Source organism: Indicator indicator, chromosome 3 (assembly GCF_027791375.1).
Source record: "Indicator indicator isolate 239-I01 chromosome 3, UM_Iind_1.1, whole genome shotgun sequence".
Taxonomy (NCBI): domain Eukaryota; kingdom Metazoa; phylum Chordata; class Aves; order Piciformes; family Indicatoridae; genus Indicator; species Indicator indicator.
The window spans coordinates 44,603,489-44,619,702 of NC_072012.1; the positions used below are offsets into that span (position 1 = coordinate 44,603,489).

Sequence of the window (16,214 nt, forward strand, 5' to 3'; positions counted from 1 at the left end):
TGAGGATGGATGAATTAAGAAAAATAATTTTGTAATTCTGGTGATTTAAAAATACCCTTTCCGATATTGTTCTGGGGTCACCTATGATATTCATCTCAGTTTTCTTCTGCTTCCAAATCTCATTTGAAAAGAAAGTTTTGGGGTTGTTTTTGTTTTGTTTTTTTTTTTTTGGGGTGGGTGGGGATTGAGGTATGCAGAGACAAACACAACCATGTTCTTCCTCTCTTTATTAAGGTTAATCCAAGAAGAGAAAGAGTCAACAGAACTGCGTGCCGAAGAGATAGAGAACAGAGTGGCCAGCGTGAGCCTGGAAGGCTTAAATCTAGCCAGAGTCCACCAAGGTACCTCCATTACTGGCTCAGTGACAGCATCATCACTTGCAAGCTCATCTCCTCCCAGTGGACACTCAACTCCTAAACTTACCCCTCGCAGTCCAGCCAGGGAGATGGACAGAATGGGGGTTATGACACTGGTAAGAAATTTTGTGACGGCAGTCTTAGATGTGATACTTCTAATGCTAAATGCTTAATCTTTTCACTGTATGAATGGCTCTCTAATTCTTTATTTACCTCTTCATCCTACATGCAGATAGCAAATTCCCAAGAACCTGAATATTTGGGTGGCTTTAGGTTTTGTTACTGTGTTTTTGTGCGCTGCGTGATTCACCAGGGTCACCATGATCGAGGATTAAGGGCCTGGAATTAATAAGAATTAATAAGAACAGGAATTAATAAGAAACTCAGTTGATCACTGGAATTACTGTAATGGATTTAAATGTAAAAATGTTTACTAATGAAAAGGTCTGAAGTGACAAACTTAGTGCACCATAGTCTGTGGCACTTTTTCTGAGTTTAAAGCTTCAGGAAGTGTCTAAAATACATTAATACTTCATAGGTATGATCATTTGGATATATTTCTATATTTTGAATACTCCTTTGTACTTGGAGCATTTTGTGTGTATTCTTCATGACAGTGTATCAAGCACTTGAAATAAGTGCTTTGTTTTCCAGTGATTTATTTATCTGATCTATTTCAGCATCACACATAATTAGATACTGAGCCATCAAATTATGCCATGGATTACTAACATTACTGTACCTTTAAGGACATATGCTGAAATGTCTGGTTTGATTTGAAAAGGGACTTGCCAAAGACTTTCATTTTGGTCCTAGACAAAAAGAAACAGTGCAACAGTCAAGCAAATGAAAGTAGCATGTGTCATAGAATCATAGAATCACCCAGGTTGGAAGAGACCTCCAACATCATCCAGTCCACCCCATCACCTAGCCCCATCCAATCAACTAGACCACATACTCAAGCTGTGGGCTACAAACCAGTTTGGAGCCTGCATGAATTCATCCCTGTAAGCACTCTGAGAGAATCAAAGCAGTCCACACTGCTGATGTCTATAGATAGAGAAGAGAATAGGGTATGTGTCATTCCATTTTTTATATACTGTTTCTCTGATAATCATGTCACAGTCAATCAGGGATTCCTTGATCTCAGTCAGAAAACAGAAATTATATCTCCTAGCCAAGAAGGTTGCTAAAAACAGCTGGGAGTGGAGCCTGGCTATTCATTTTACTCAGCTGGGAATGAGGACTTCTTTCTATAATCATCTAGCTGAGTTGTGTTTTTTCCCGGGAGCTGACAGCTACTTGTATCCACCTCTGCCACTCCCAGTTTAAGGTGGTGTTTATTGCCTTCTTGAGAACTACAGGCAGCAGAGAGGAGGGGGTCAGGGCTGGCAGCTGTGGCAGTCTGTGGCAATGATTCTTTGCTGGCTGCAGTTCACTCTGCTGAACAGCAGCGATGAAAATGGTAGGCAGACCATTGTGGAGGAGGTGTGCAGGGTGTGCAGGCTGCTGCACTGCCACCCACTTCTGCAAAGCAGTATTTTCCTTAATATGCAGGCTGCCTCCATTTCACCAGCCATTTAAGCTAAGCAGCCTGGCTACACGGAAATGGCAACAGTTAAACTGACCTCCCACCAGACTGGGTGCCTTGGTTTGGATACGCTAGCTTGGGGTCAGTAGGTTCATCCAGATTCAAAAGCAGAATGCCAGCACAGCCTCTGCACTGCAGGTTATCAGTGGCCTGACTGGCATCCAGCTGCAGCTGTGCTAAAACTCATAAGAATATACTCAACACTGGTTAGACCACACCTTGAGTACTGTGTCCAGTTCTGGGGTCCTCAGTTTAAGAAGGACATTGAGATACTTGAACATGTCCAGAGAAGGGAAGCAAGGCTGAGGAGAGGTCTGGAGCACAAGCCCTATGAGGAGAGGCTGAGGGAGCTGGGGGTGTTTAGCCTGGAGAAGAGGAGGCTCAGGAGTGACCTTATTGCTCTCTACAACAGCTCCTCTACCTGAAAGGAGTTTGTAGACAGGTGGGGGTTGGTCTCTTCTGCCAGGCAACCAGCACCAGAACAAGAGGACACAGTCTCAAGATGCACCAGGGGAAGTTTAGGCTCAAGGTGAGGAGAAAGTTCTTCACAGAAAGAGTAATTGGCCACTGGAGTGTGCTGCCCAGGGAGGTGGTGGAGTCACCATCCCTGGAGGTGTTCAAAAAAAGCTTGGATGTGGCACTTGGAGCCATGGTTTAGTTGTCAGGAGGTTTTAGGTATTAGGTAATAGGTTGGACTCGATGATCTCTGAAGTCTTTTCCAACCTGGTTGATTCTGTGATTCTGTGATAAGCTGTAGAAGCAGCACCTCACTGTGTGCTCAGCAGCACAGCCCACAGCTTTACTCACCTTCACCAACAGCGTCAGGACACTTCTGCCCTGCAGAACTTTCCTCAGGACTTCTCATTACTAGCTAGGGACAGAAACACCAGGCTATCAGACATCCTTGAAGTGGAAACTTTGTAGTGGGAAGAGTTCTGTAGAGATCTGGTCTCTAGAACTCCAATACCCAAATGATCCTTTAGGGATTGGGCTGGAGAAGCAGTACTGCATGAGCTTCCACAGACCAGGTCTGGGCAATAAATAAATTCTGCAGAGTATCTTCACTTTTCCTTGACTGAATGAGACGTCTACTTAAAATAAAAATTAAAAGAGAGTTGAACAAACACATCCCAGCAGCCTTCTACTGCTAATTCCATTCACTAATGGAATAGCTAATTCTGCCATTCCCTTCGACATGAGGTAAGTGGAGAGAAAGACCCCTTTCAAACATGGTATTTGTTGGTGATATTTTGTGTTTATATTTGGTGAGACACTAAAGCACTTGGAACAACAGATAGAACTATTAAAAAAAAAAAATCACATAATCAGAGAAACATTCAGGTTGGAAAAGACCCTCAGGATCACCAAGTCCAAACAAGAACCCTACTCTACAAAGTTCACCCTTAAACCATATCCCCAAGCACCACATCCAAACCATCTTTAAACTCATCCAGGCTTGGTGACTCAATCACCCCCCTGGGCAGCACAATTCAGTGCCTGAATATCTTAAAAATCTCTGTGATGGGGGTGAGTGGAGGGATTTATATAAATACTCCAAAGATAAAAATGACTACTTTAAGCTTGCAATGTCCTATTCTTTACTAAGCTTGTGAATAAAGGAGGAGATTGTAACTTCAGAATAAACAGCTGCCTTCCCAGAATGGCAGGTTTGTCAGGGATAATCTCTTGTTGTTATGGCATAAGATTGGTGTTATGACATATGCTGTTATGACGTGTGACTAATGTAGAGCTAGGAGATAACATGGATGGTATTAAATGAATGAAATCTCCCCTTCTTGCTTCTGCATGTGAGGAGAACAAATGTGTGGCATTTTGTGATGCTCCAATAAGATTTATTAACCATTATTTGTTTTTTTTTTTATGCTATTGCTGCTTTTGTGCACCCATCTAAGCCAAGTGACCTAAGGAAACATCGGAGAAAGGTAGGCTACTTTCTCTTTCTTTTTCTTTTAAGTCAGGAGAACATGTTTATCATACTCTTCTACTACTCAGATAACCAGGTTCCTTGCCAACCACTTCATTCCCTCTGCTTCTTTTTGTTCAATTCCTGAGCATAATAATTTGATCCTACCTGGAAAGGCTTGCAAGAGTCACAAAATCACAGGTTGTTAGGGGCTGGAAGGGATCTCCAGAGATCATTGAGTCCAACCCCCCTGACAGAGCTATTCCCTAAGGGGTCTGCAAATGCCTCTGCACAGACTTCCCCAGGCCATACAGTTAGGATTGATGTGCCTATGGCAGCTACAATTTTTCATTGTGCATGAGTGTTAGCCAGCCCCAGAGATTCCTACTGGAATAGGCCCTGAAAGGCTTGGGAGCCTACTATAAAAATGTTGAGTGTTTCTGTCTCTTGCCTTGTGGTCTGAGGAGTGACAGAAAGGCTGAGACACCAGTGTTAGCCATGTTCCTGTAACAGAATCTCAGATGCACAAGACAGAAGGGACAGCTGTGGACTCGGAAGCTCATAAACAGAAGGACTTCTTCCAACTTGCTTTGATAAGAGCTAATTGAGTTCAAATATTTCTAAAGTGGAACCTATATGACTGCTTGCTTGGCAGACCTTACAGGATCACAGGATGTTAGGGGCTAGAAGAGACCTCAGGAGGTCATGGAATCCAACCCCCCTGCCAGAGCAGGACCACAGAATCTAGCACAGGACACACAGGAACACATCCAGATGGGTCTTGAAAGAGAAGGAGACTCCACAACTTCTCTGGGGAGCCTGTTCCAGTGCTCCATGACCCTTACAGTAAAGAAATTCTTCCTCATATTGAGGTGGAACTTCCTGTGCTGTAGTTTACATCTATTGCCCCTCTTCACAGTTATGCCACAGAATCAAGGGTGACTATTGATAGTTTGGGGCAGCAGCCTCTGCAGCACAGACTTAAAGGAGTACAGTTAAAACAAAACAAAACAAAACAAACAAAAAACTTGTGGACACAAAATAATTACTTTCAAAATGTATTTTGGCCATTGTTGCTGGAGCAACCAGACTCAGACTGTTTGAAATCTCCTGGAGCAACATAAAATTTTGTACAGACTGGCACTGAATATGGGATTTCTCTTTGCATGAGAGGAGATGGCATTTAAGAGAAATCATTTTATTTCCTACCAAAATTCTTTTTCATTCAGGATTACTTTCAAACATTCTACTCTGCTCTGGTGCATTGTGTCCAGTTCTGGGCTCCCCATTTCAAGAGTGACAGGGAGCTACTGTCCAATAAGAGTCCAATGGAAGGCCATAAAGATAATTAGGGGACTGGAGCATCTCTCTCACAAGGAGAGGCTGAGAGACTTGGGGCTCTTTAGTCAAGAAAAAGGGAACCTTATAAATGCATATAAATATCTAAAGGGTGGAGGGTGGGCCTTCTGCTGAGTAGTGGCCAGTGACAGGACAAGGGACAGTGGGTACAAACTGTAACACAGGAAGTTTTGCTTGAACTTAAGGAGAAACTTCTTCACTGTGAGAAAGATGGAGCGCTGGAACAGGCTGCAAAAAGAGGTTGTGGAATCTTCTTCCCTACAGACTTTCAAAACCCACCTGGGATGCATTCCTGTGTGGCCTGCCCTAGGTGATCCTGCTTTGGCAGGAGGCTTGAACTAGATGATCACTGAGAGGTCCCTTCCAATCCCTACCATTCTATGATTCTGACCATTCTGTTGAGAAGCTATTGGGAGAGTGGTCCTATCTATGTATTTACCTTCTCCCTTAAATCCCTGAGAAACTGCTTACTTGAAGAGTCTTGTCTGCTGCAAGAGACTTGCTCATGTCCAAGATTACTTTCATGTTTAGACCTTTGCTGGGTCAACCTGTTTGGCATAAAAAAGAATTCATTTATCCTGCAACTGTAATCCCTTTTCTTTCAAATACATACTTTAGGCAGCCACATTTAGACAAATACTCTTTCCCAATAGACTCTTTCAAAATATGATTTTCTCAAAAAATGGCAGTTAGAATCATAGAATCATTCAAGTTGGAAGTTACCCTTGAGATCGTCAGATGCAACCATTAACCCTACTCTACCAAGTTCACCATTGGACCATATTGCTATGCACCACATCTAAATGATCTTTAAACACATCCAGGAATGGTGACCCAACCACCTTCCTGGGCAGCCTGTTCCAATGCTTGGCTATTCTTTTAGTGAAAAATTTATTCCTAATGCCTAGCCTAAAACTACCCTGGTGCAGCTTGAGGCTGTTCTATCACTAGAGACCTGTGAGAAGAGACCAGCACCTACCTCTATATTGCCCTTTTGGGTGGTTTTAGAGGGTGATAAGGTCTCCCCTCAGCCTCCTTTTCCTCAAACTAAACAGTCCCAGTTGTCTCAACTGCTTTTTCTTTAGGTCCTTCACCAGCTTACTTGCTCTTCTAAATCCATATGTACTTCATTTCATTTCAAAAATTGGTGCAGCGTGTGTTGAAACTTTCTTTGAAAGCTAATCTGCTCACAAAGGAGTCTCTCTCCCCCAGATTGCAGTAGTTGAAGAAGATGGACATGAAGATAAAGCCACAATCAAATGTGAAACTTCTCCTCCTCCAACACCCAGAGCTATCAGAATGACTCATACCCTTCCTTCTTCATACCACAATGATGCCAGAAGGTAAGATATTTACAACACGAATTGGTGCTTAGCAGTTTTGCTAGATATGATTCTTTTGAAACCATGTTGTTTATTCCAAAATTACTTCATTTTCTTCCATTTCAGCTTGGCCATGAGAGAGAAAGCCTTACCCTTTGTCTCTTGCATGAGCCTGGGAATATTTGTCAGTGCTGAATTACGCACTGAATATTTCTGGTTTGAGACACAATACTAGAAGCAGCAATACTGCATACCCTAGAAGGATAAACAGCAGGCTGATTCCTGTATTTTTCACCAATTGTTTTTAGCAAATTTGAAAATATGTATTTTCAGGCTTTTAGAAAATAAATAACATTCAATCAGCCCACTGAAGAAATTTTGCTCTTTCATTGTTTTACATGTTGGTGGCCTTCCAGTATCTGAAGGGGGCCTACAAGAAAGCTGGGGAGGAACTTTTTAAGATATCAGTGACAGAACTAGGGGGAATGGAATGAAGCTGGAAGTGGGGAGATTCAGACTGGATGTGAGGAAGAAGTTCTTCCCCATGAGAGTGGTGAGAGCCTGGAATGGGTTGTCCAGGGAGGTGGTTGAGGCCCCATCCCTGGAGGTGTTTAAGGCCAGGCTGGATGAGGCTCTGGCCAGCCTGATCTAGTGTGAGGTGACCCTGCCCATGGCAGGGGGGTTGGAACTGGATGATCCTTGTGGTCCCTTCCAACCCTGACTGATTCTGTGATTCTATCATTTAAATGATAGAATCATTTAAAGATGATGAGGTGGTTTTACTTGTTGGAAGATCATTATTAAGGCATAACCAATGTAGTGGCAGAGTGCTCAAAAGAAAGCAAAACATTTACCTATGCAAATATTGAGATGTAATCCATTCCGTTTCTTTATTATCATTTTGCAGTAGTTTGCCTGCTTCCTTGGAGCCAGAAAGTATTGGTCTTGGCAGTGTCAGTAGCAGCCAGGACTCCCTGCACAAAGCTCCCAAGAAGAAAGGAATCAAGTCTTCAATAGGACGTTTATTTGGTAAAAAGGAGAAGGCTCGCCTTGGACAGCTCAGTAAGGAATTAGTGATAACAAACCAGTGTCATCATTTCACAGCCATTTTCCCTTTTTTTTTTAATTTTGTTTATTTTGTTAATTTTTCAGTTTCCAATGTGTTTATTTTTCTCTTTTGTCTGGCAGAACTTTGTGTTCATGGCCCTTCACTAGCATAGTTGCTCCTCTCTGGACATGATCCAGCACCTCAATGTCCTTCTTGTAGTGAGGGGCCCAAGGCTGAAAAGAGTATTCTTGGTGCAGCCTCACCAATGATGAGTACACAGGGGAACAATCACATCCCTAGACCCGATGGCCAAACTATTCCTGATCCAAGCCAGGATGCCATTGGGCACACTGGGCACACTGCTAGCTCACACTCAGCCAGCTCTCAACCAGGTCCTTCTCCTCCGAGCAGCTCTCCATTCAACTCTCCCCCAAGCCTGTAATGTTGCATGGGGTTGTCGTGGCCCAAGTGCAGCAAGTGGCACTTGACTTGGTTGAATTTGACAGACTGAAAGAGTTGGAGCTGTTCAGTCTGGAGAAGAGAAGGCTCCGAGGTGACCTTATTGTGGCTTTCCAGTATCTGAAGGGGGCTACAAAAAAGCTGGGGAGGGACTTTTTAGGCTATCAGGTAGTGATAGGAGTAGGGGGAATGGAATGAAGCTGGAAGTGGGGAGATTCAGGCTGGACATGAGGAAGAAGTTCTTCCCCATCAGAGTGGTGAGAGCCTGGAATGGGTTGTCCAGGGAGGTGGTTGGGGCCCCATCCCTGGAGGTGTTTAAGGCCAGGCTGGATGAGGCTCTGGCCAGCCTGATGTAGTGTGAGGTGTCCCGGCCCATGGCAGGGGAGTTGGAACTGGATGATCCTTGTGGTCCCTTCCAACCCTGACTGATTCTATGATTGTATGATTCTAATTTTATACTGCTGGCCTCAGCCCAACAATCCAGCCTGTCCAGATCTCTTTGCAGGACCTTCCTGTCCCCCAGCAGATTGACATGCCCACCCAGCTTGGTGTCATCTGCAGGCTTACTGAGGGTGCACTTGATCCCCTCATCCAAATCGTTGATAAGGATATAAACAGAACTGGCCCCAGAACTGAGCCCTTGGGAACACCACTGGTAACTGGCTACCAGCTGGATTTAAATCCGTTCACCACAGCTCTTTGGGTCCAGCCATTCAGCCAGTTTTTATCCAACAAAGTATGTACCATCCAAACCATGAGCAGACAGTTTCTCCCTAACGTGGAAAACTCTGTCAGAGGTGTTACTAAAATCCAGGTAGATAACATTGACAGCCTCTCTCTCATCCACCTGGCAGGTCACTTTGTCACAGAAGGATATCATTTTGGTTAAGCAAGACCTGCCCTCCATAAACCCATGCTGACTGGGCCAAATCATCTTGTTGTCCTGTGTATGACACATGATGTCACTCAAGATGATCTGCTCCATGTCTTTCCTTGGCACCAAGGTCAGGCCTGTAGTTTCCTGGATTCTCCTTCTAGCCCTGCTTGTAGATGGGCATCACATTTGCTAACCTCCAGTCCTCACTGGGACCTCACTGGTTAACTAGGACTGCTGAACTGCCCTGCTTCTTCCTCATATGATGCTGAACTCCACCGTCATTGTGCACTACAGCCAAAGATACCCCCAACCTTTGCCTCCCCAACCAGACCTTCTGCTTTTATTAATACATTATTAATGACATCAGAGGCTCTTGGACTTTCTATGAGAGCAAAATGAAGTATTATATCACTAAGTGATGCTGTTTATGGGTCAGTAATGAGACAGTTCTATAGAAGGCACTTTCACTTTTGCATTTCCCAACTAAGATTAAAAGATGGTGAAGGCATTGCTTGCTTAGGACTGTGAGACTGAGGCTCAGGAGGCAAAGAAAAACAGGCAATGATCTGGGTGCTCTTCTCATACACTTCTGGTAAACATTAGAAGGAAACAATTTTTCCCTTGAGTTCTACTCTCTTCCATGTAGCAAATTCCAGAATTTACTTCTGTAGGTGATAGATGCTCTCCACAAACACCAGATGTCATGGCTGAAGGAAACAAACATAGGTTATTGTGGCTACTGGGATGGGGACAACTGGGAAAGAGTGATGAGAAAATACAGTGGGGTCTGGCTTGTTTTTCCAGGAGGTTACATGGAAACAGAGGCAGCAGCTCAGGAATCTCTGGGATTAGGCAAACTTGGAACCCAAGCAGAAAAGGACCGAAGACTAAAGAAAAAGTGAGTACCTTTTCCATGTGCCTTTCATCAGCTCAAACTTGACTCACATGTTGGGTTTTGTACTGGGTTTAGGCATACATATAATGAGAAGTGAGACTATCTACTGTGGCAGCTTACCACTTAGCATAGCTTTCTCCAGTGTAAAACAAGTTTAAAGCTGCATATAAAATAGAGGGGGAAATATTTAGTCTGTCAAACGTGTCCTAGTGCTTCATTTGTGAAAGAACACAGGTTTATTAGAAAGAGACACTTTCTGTTTCACATTGTCATTAATTCCAGACCATTTGCCTTCTGTGCAATGCTTAAAAAAATAAGTAGGCATTTAATGACTCACTACATAGATTTTTCAGAAAGGAAAAAAAGAGATCTTTTATATTATCTATTGAGCACATTATTATTTCTGTTTAAAGGAGTCAAAGGCTCCCCATAAAGCCTAGAAGCTTTGCTTTGTTTTTTCCTGTCTGCCAATGGCAGCCCAGCTTTTTGTTGGCATGAATTACATAATAATTTAATGCTGTCTTTAGTGCACCTCCTTGTAAAACCAGTACACTGGCTAGCAGTTGCCAGGAGCTAAGGAGAACTATTAAGATAAAACTGCAAACACGAGAGAGAGCTCTTGGCAGCATTACAGCTCCAGTGTAATTAGAGGGTGTCAGAGGAAAAAAAGAAAAGGTACTTAAAAGTGACTTTGCAAACTCATTCTGTAAACAAGCAGGTTTATTTTTCATCCATTACCACTAATTTTAGTGCTATTATTTGGATTCTGAAAACCTCATTTTTAAAATGAAGTTTTGCAGGTGTCTTTCAGTCTTCTAATGTTACTTTGCGAATCTATGGATAATGTTTCAGCTCCCATATTTATCTGTAGAATATTTTTAATCTCTCCTTTCATATCAAGAACCCAAAGAAATATAACTTTAAATGTACACATCCATGTACAAATGTAAATGTTCCATTTAAGTCAGCCTCGATTTAGCAAACAAACACAGAGAAGCAGTCACTGTGGTAGCTGAGAGAGAAGAAATGTTTTAAATTCAATGAAGAAACTCATAATAACATTCATAGGGATATTGCAGCTGATGGGTCTTGTCCCCTGTATTTCTTATCTATACCTTTGTATCACTCATTAGTCATTTAGACATATATGGATGTAAAGAGTATAGTACTATGCTTTTTTTTTTCACTAAATCTAGAAAGCAGCTTTGAGACTGTCACTAATATTCATAAAGAATATAACTGAATTTTCAGCAGCCTGGGGTTTTTTTCAGTCCATATTTATCTTCCACCTCTGAGGACTGAAGATACCAGAGTATTGAAATCACTTTGAAGGGATGAGTGTGTTCACTTTATTCACTTTCCTCATATAAAACTGGATAAGATAACATAAGATTTTGTGCATCCCACTGCACACATGACATGACTACTTCATATATGACAGTAGCTACCAATTTTTGGATCTGGAAACAGTAGGTGTGCAGGAAGTCTGTTGCTAGATTTCTGCCTAATCTCATGCAATTAGACTTTTCCATGCTTTCTGCTTTACAAGTCTTTCCTTTTCCTCTTCTGTGTCTGTCTGTCCTTAGTTCTTTATGGATTAGATAGAATCAAAATACTCTTTCCTGGAAGGAAAGGAATTTTTGCTTTGTGGCTATGACTATTCATCTAGTCTGAACTAGATATTGTTTACCCAAAACATATGTATACCTATATCATGAAGATTTTTAATTTTTTTCCCCCATTCCTTCAGGTTTGTCTGTCTTTTCATTTTGTGCTTTTCATTTTGGAGTCCTTACACCTGTTTTTAAGACTCCTCTGAAGTTACACTGTCAGAGAAAGGTTACTATACATAGCTGATTTGAATTGTGTAGTTGTAGAGGAACTGTATGGGGAAAATGTAACATTTTGTGTGAGATATAATTCAGCAAAATCTTCTGTATATCATAGTCATTAGAGTGCCAAGCTGACAAGAGGATGTAATAGAATTAACATTTCCTTGTAAAAAATGCAGGCAGGTATTTGCATGTCTTGCATTGGAAAGTATTATGTTTAAACAGTCCATAAAGTCATTTAAAAGGAAGGTTTATCTCAGGAGGTCAAATTCCTTTTTGGCAACACATAATGCATAACTCCCTCTGGAAGCAGAGCCTTCAGATACATACAGTGGCTGCCAAATTACTGATCTGGGGAGTGCAAATGAGAATGTTATGCTGTGTGACATTAAGGATGATAGTTAATTTGTATGAGGTCTTTATAAGAGGTATTCAGGGAAGATTTTAGTCCAAGTGTTTGGTTCCTTTTAACTCCTACAAAGGCTCCACAAACTGCATAGACAGCAATCCAAGGTTCTGGAACAGAGATAGCAGACACCTTGCAAGGATTGTTTAGCTTGGGACATAAAATCTCAGGAGAACCAGACCCATAAGTAGGATAATTAGGGGATAGAATGAAGGTGGGAAGAACTCCTTTGTATTATGTTTCAGGTCTGGGAGAGGTTTGTTTGTGCTGGCTTTCTCACTTCTTTAGGAAAAACAAACACAAACCCAAAAACCCCCACCAACAAACAAACCAAAATAACAACAACAATAAAAACAGCCAACCAACCAGTGATTCCAGAATCAGTTCCTTTTTCTCTAAAGCAGAAGTAACACCACATACTGAAGCTGTGTTTCTCTCTTACACACATTAGATCAAGTGAAATGGGTTTCAGCCCTGTTAACTTGGCAAACTTCTCTTTCAGTTCAGTGGTAGTTCTGGTGCAGGAAAGCAAGGCTTCTGCCCTTGACATGAAACCAGTGGTCTGGTTCATCACTGTGATAAAAACACTTCTCACAGTACTCATTAACCTCACATGAGATTGCAACTAACTTTGAGTTAGTAGATGAAAATGGGATAGAAGTTATTTTAAAAGGAGCGTTTCCTATCAAAATGGTATGCACTGCATTTATTTCAGCTGAATTAATCACTCAAGTGAAAAATACCTTAGAGTGCTACAATTCACATTTTTTAATGTATTCAGCCTCATCAGTAACTGAGCAAGGATGCCTTTACCCCAGGGATCAAGCAGGGTGATGTTTAACATTGTCAGCTGCATCAGCCATTAGGTACTGATGGTCCAACAGGTGTCCTGGCTGCCTTCTGCCTGAGTAGCCAGCACCTACATTGACTCTGCTCTGGCCTCATGCAGTAGCAAACACAATGCAGTGTGTTAGACTATTTTAGTGCAGCTCACATGCATAGTACAGATTACTGAATAATACATTTCACTCTGAAAAGGTTCCTGAGAGAATATGATAATTCTGCAGACCAATTCTCTCTCTGGTGATTATAGTGTCATTAACCTAAATTTCAAATGTTTCCTTTGAAGATGCTATTTAGGTGTAAAATTTATTTCAGTTCCAACTGACTATTTAGGCATCATTAAAATGTAATTAGCAGCTTTTCTCAGTGATATGCCAGTCATTTGTAAACCTCAAACAAGTCCTTTCATTTATCCAACAGTTGGTTATTACAGTAGATTTATTAGAAGCAAGTCTTTCTCCTTAAGCATCAAAGAGAAATTAAGGTAGCTGTGTAGAATTTTTTTTAATTTGAACCAACTCATTACTAAAATCATCTGAGAAGATGAACATAAATTGCCTGAATCATCTGTAGATGCTTAGAGAATCACAGAAACATTCAGGTGGGAAAAGACCCTCAGGATCAACAAGTCCAACCCAGAACCCTTCTCCACAAGGGTCACCCCTAAACCATGTTCCCAGGCACCACATCCAAACCACCTTTAAACACAGCCAGGCTTGGGGACTCAACCCCCTCCCTGGGCAGCACATTCCAATGCCTGAACACTCTTTCCATGAAAAAAAAAATCCTAATGTCCAGTCTAAACCTACCCAGTCACAGCTTGAGGCCATTCCCTCTTGTCCTATCACTAATTACCTGTGAGAAGAGACCAGCACCAACCTCTCCACAATGTCCTTTCAGGTAGTTGTAGAGAGCAATGAGGTCTCTCCTCAGCCTCCTCTTTTCCAAACTAACCATCCCCAGCTCCTTCAGTTGCTCTTCATAAGATTAGTTCTCCAATACATGAAATATGTGGCAGCTCCAGTTACTATTAAAACTTTTTTAAGTCCTACTTTTTATAAATAGAGTGTGCAGTCCTAGAAAACAAAAAATGATGTCAAAGGTATTTAGAATGTTTAGGGTGTTTTCCCATTATTTGGCAAAAATAGGTGATGTTGGGGTGTGAGAGAGAATAATGCACTTCATTTTTAACTAGCTTTATCTGATTTGACTCTGGTCAAGAGTCTTTTAATTCCACGTGTACAAAGCAAGCATCAGATGTGAGGTTTCTATTATCCAGAGAAAATCCAAGTAAACCATTCTTTCCTATGAACCTGTTTGGAGGAGCTCTACTCCACAAGTGCAGGTTTGTTTGCCAGCTATATCCTCCTGCATTCAGGTAGATTGCAGAAAGGCCTTGGTATGCCTTAATGTGATTACATACATGAATAAGGACTTGTAAAATCAGAACCTAAGTAATTCTCATATGTAAAACTATGCTGTAAAAAGAATATTCATAGCCTTATAATTAACCTTGCTGGGAGAATTTCAGTGCTGTTAAGTCCCATCTGACTCCGGTGATGTACATATTAAACAGCAGTAACTCCTGTATGAACAGAATATATTATGTTAGTTGACCCTTCTTCCTTTCTATCTAGAAGAAAAAAAAAAAATTAGAAATGTTGATAAGGTCCTTTGATAAATTTGACTGATTCTTGATAATGCTTCAGTTTTTTTGTTGGTTTTAATTTGCATATGTCCTGCAAACATTAGGAGACAATAGAGAGAGTGGCACAAAGAATAAGCCTCATGTTATGGAAATCCACCTTAGAACAAAATCAATGTGAGAGAACATGAGGACTTTCATTTTTTACAGCAAACGTAAGGTTTAGATCTGTGTCAAAAGGCTACTTGGGGAAAAAAATAAAGTCTAAGTAGATCTTTTTGTGGAATAAGTTTGAAATGCTGCAGGTGTTTTTTTTAATCCACACAAATTGCCTTTAATTAGGTTTCCTGTGTGCCACTGCCATTAGCATTTGACATAGTGTATTTGTGGCTACAAAGATCCTCTGTCCTCTGATGGATATGCAAAAAGCTGTTTCTAATGGTTTTTCTTAATTGCCCACATTTTGAAAAAAAAAAATTAATCCAATTGGATTAAGGTCTTCTTTTTTCTCTGCCATCCATCTAATATTCCTGTATATTTAATGCTTATTAAACTTTATTATATGCTAAAATATACATGAGTTAGCTTTTTTACAGTAGCTCTAAAGAATACAATACTTTTTTTTCCCCTTCCAAATCTTGCATTTACTGAGTCCTTAGGAACAGGACTGGCTGGACAACAGCCCTGAGGAGAGGGACTTGGGGGTGATGGTGGACAAGAAGCTCAACATGAGCTGTCAATGTGCTCTTGCAGCCCAGAAAGCCAACCAGATCCTGGGCTGCATCAGAAGTGTGGTCAGCAGGGCAAGGGAGGTGATTCTCCTCCTCTACTCAGCTCTGGTGAGACCCCCCCCTGGAGTACTGTGTCCAGTTCTGGAGCCTCTATTACAAGAGGGATATGGACATGTTGGAACATGTCCAGAGAAGGGCCACCAGGATGATCAGAGGGCTGGAGCACCTCTCCTATGAGGACAGACTGAAAGAGTTGGGGCTGTTCAGTCTGGAGAAGAGAAGGCTCCGAGGTGACCTTGTTGTGGCCTTCCAGTATCTGAAGGGGGCTACAAGAAAGCTGGGGAGGGACTTTTTAGGCTGTCAGGTAGTGATAGGACTAGGGGGAATGGAATAAAGCTGGAAGTGGGGAGATTCAGACTGGATGTGAGGAAGAAGTTCTTCCCCATGAGAGTGGTGAGAGCCTGGAATGGGTTGTCCAGGGAGGTGGTTGAGGCCCCATCCCTGGAGGTGTTTAGGGCCAGGCTGGATGAGGCTCTGGCCAGCCTGATGTAGTGTGAGGTGTCCCTGGCCATGGCAGGGGAGTTGGAACTGGATGATCCTTGTGGTCCCTTCCAACCCTGACTGATTCTATGATTCTATGATTCTATGAACACGCAAGGTTTGCATTTAATTTTTTTCCCTGCCTACCTCACCTATGAGGAACTGCTTGCTGTTGTTAGGAACTTTCAGTCTGATCTTCAGTACTTCCTCCATTTCAGTCAAACAATATTGTCTTCGGTAGGGATTATTTTCTATTTTCTCATTCCAGTGGAGGAAGGAGAAGTATTGAGTGTTCTGATAAACAGTCTAGGATTGTCTGGTGTGTCTGCCACAGTTTTCTCTTGGCTGGATTGGTATCTGATCATTTAGACACTTATTCCTTCAGC

General features: G+C 41.9%; 1 protein-coding gene across 8 annotated transcripts in view; it reads left to right on the plus strand.

Moving 5' to 3' along the window:
• Positions 1 to 16,214, plus strand: part of PPFIA2 (PTPRF interacting protein alpha 2) — a 309,460-nt gene that overhangs the window by 265,462 nt on the left and 27,784 nt on the right. For all 8 annotated transcript variants that reach the window (XM_054399556.1, XM_054399558.1, XM_054399560.1 and 5 more), the window contains 5 exons: positions 235 to 472; positions 3,861 to 3,890; positions 6,443 to 6,573; positions 7,460 to 7,614; positions 9,741 to 9,834. In XM_054399556.1, the coding sequence (XP_054255531.1) occupies positions 235 to 472; positions 3,861 to 3,890; positions 6,443 to 6,573; positions 7,460 to 7,614; positions 9,741 to 9,834 (648 nt within the window). The remainder of the gene's footprint in view (positions 1 to 234; positions 473 to 3,860; positions 3,891 to 6,442; positions 6,574 to 7,459; positions 7,615 to 9,740; positions 9,835 to 16,214) is intronic.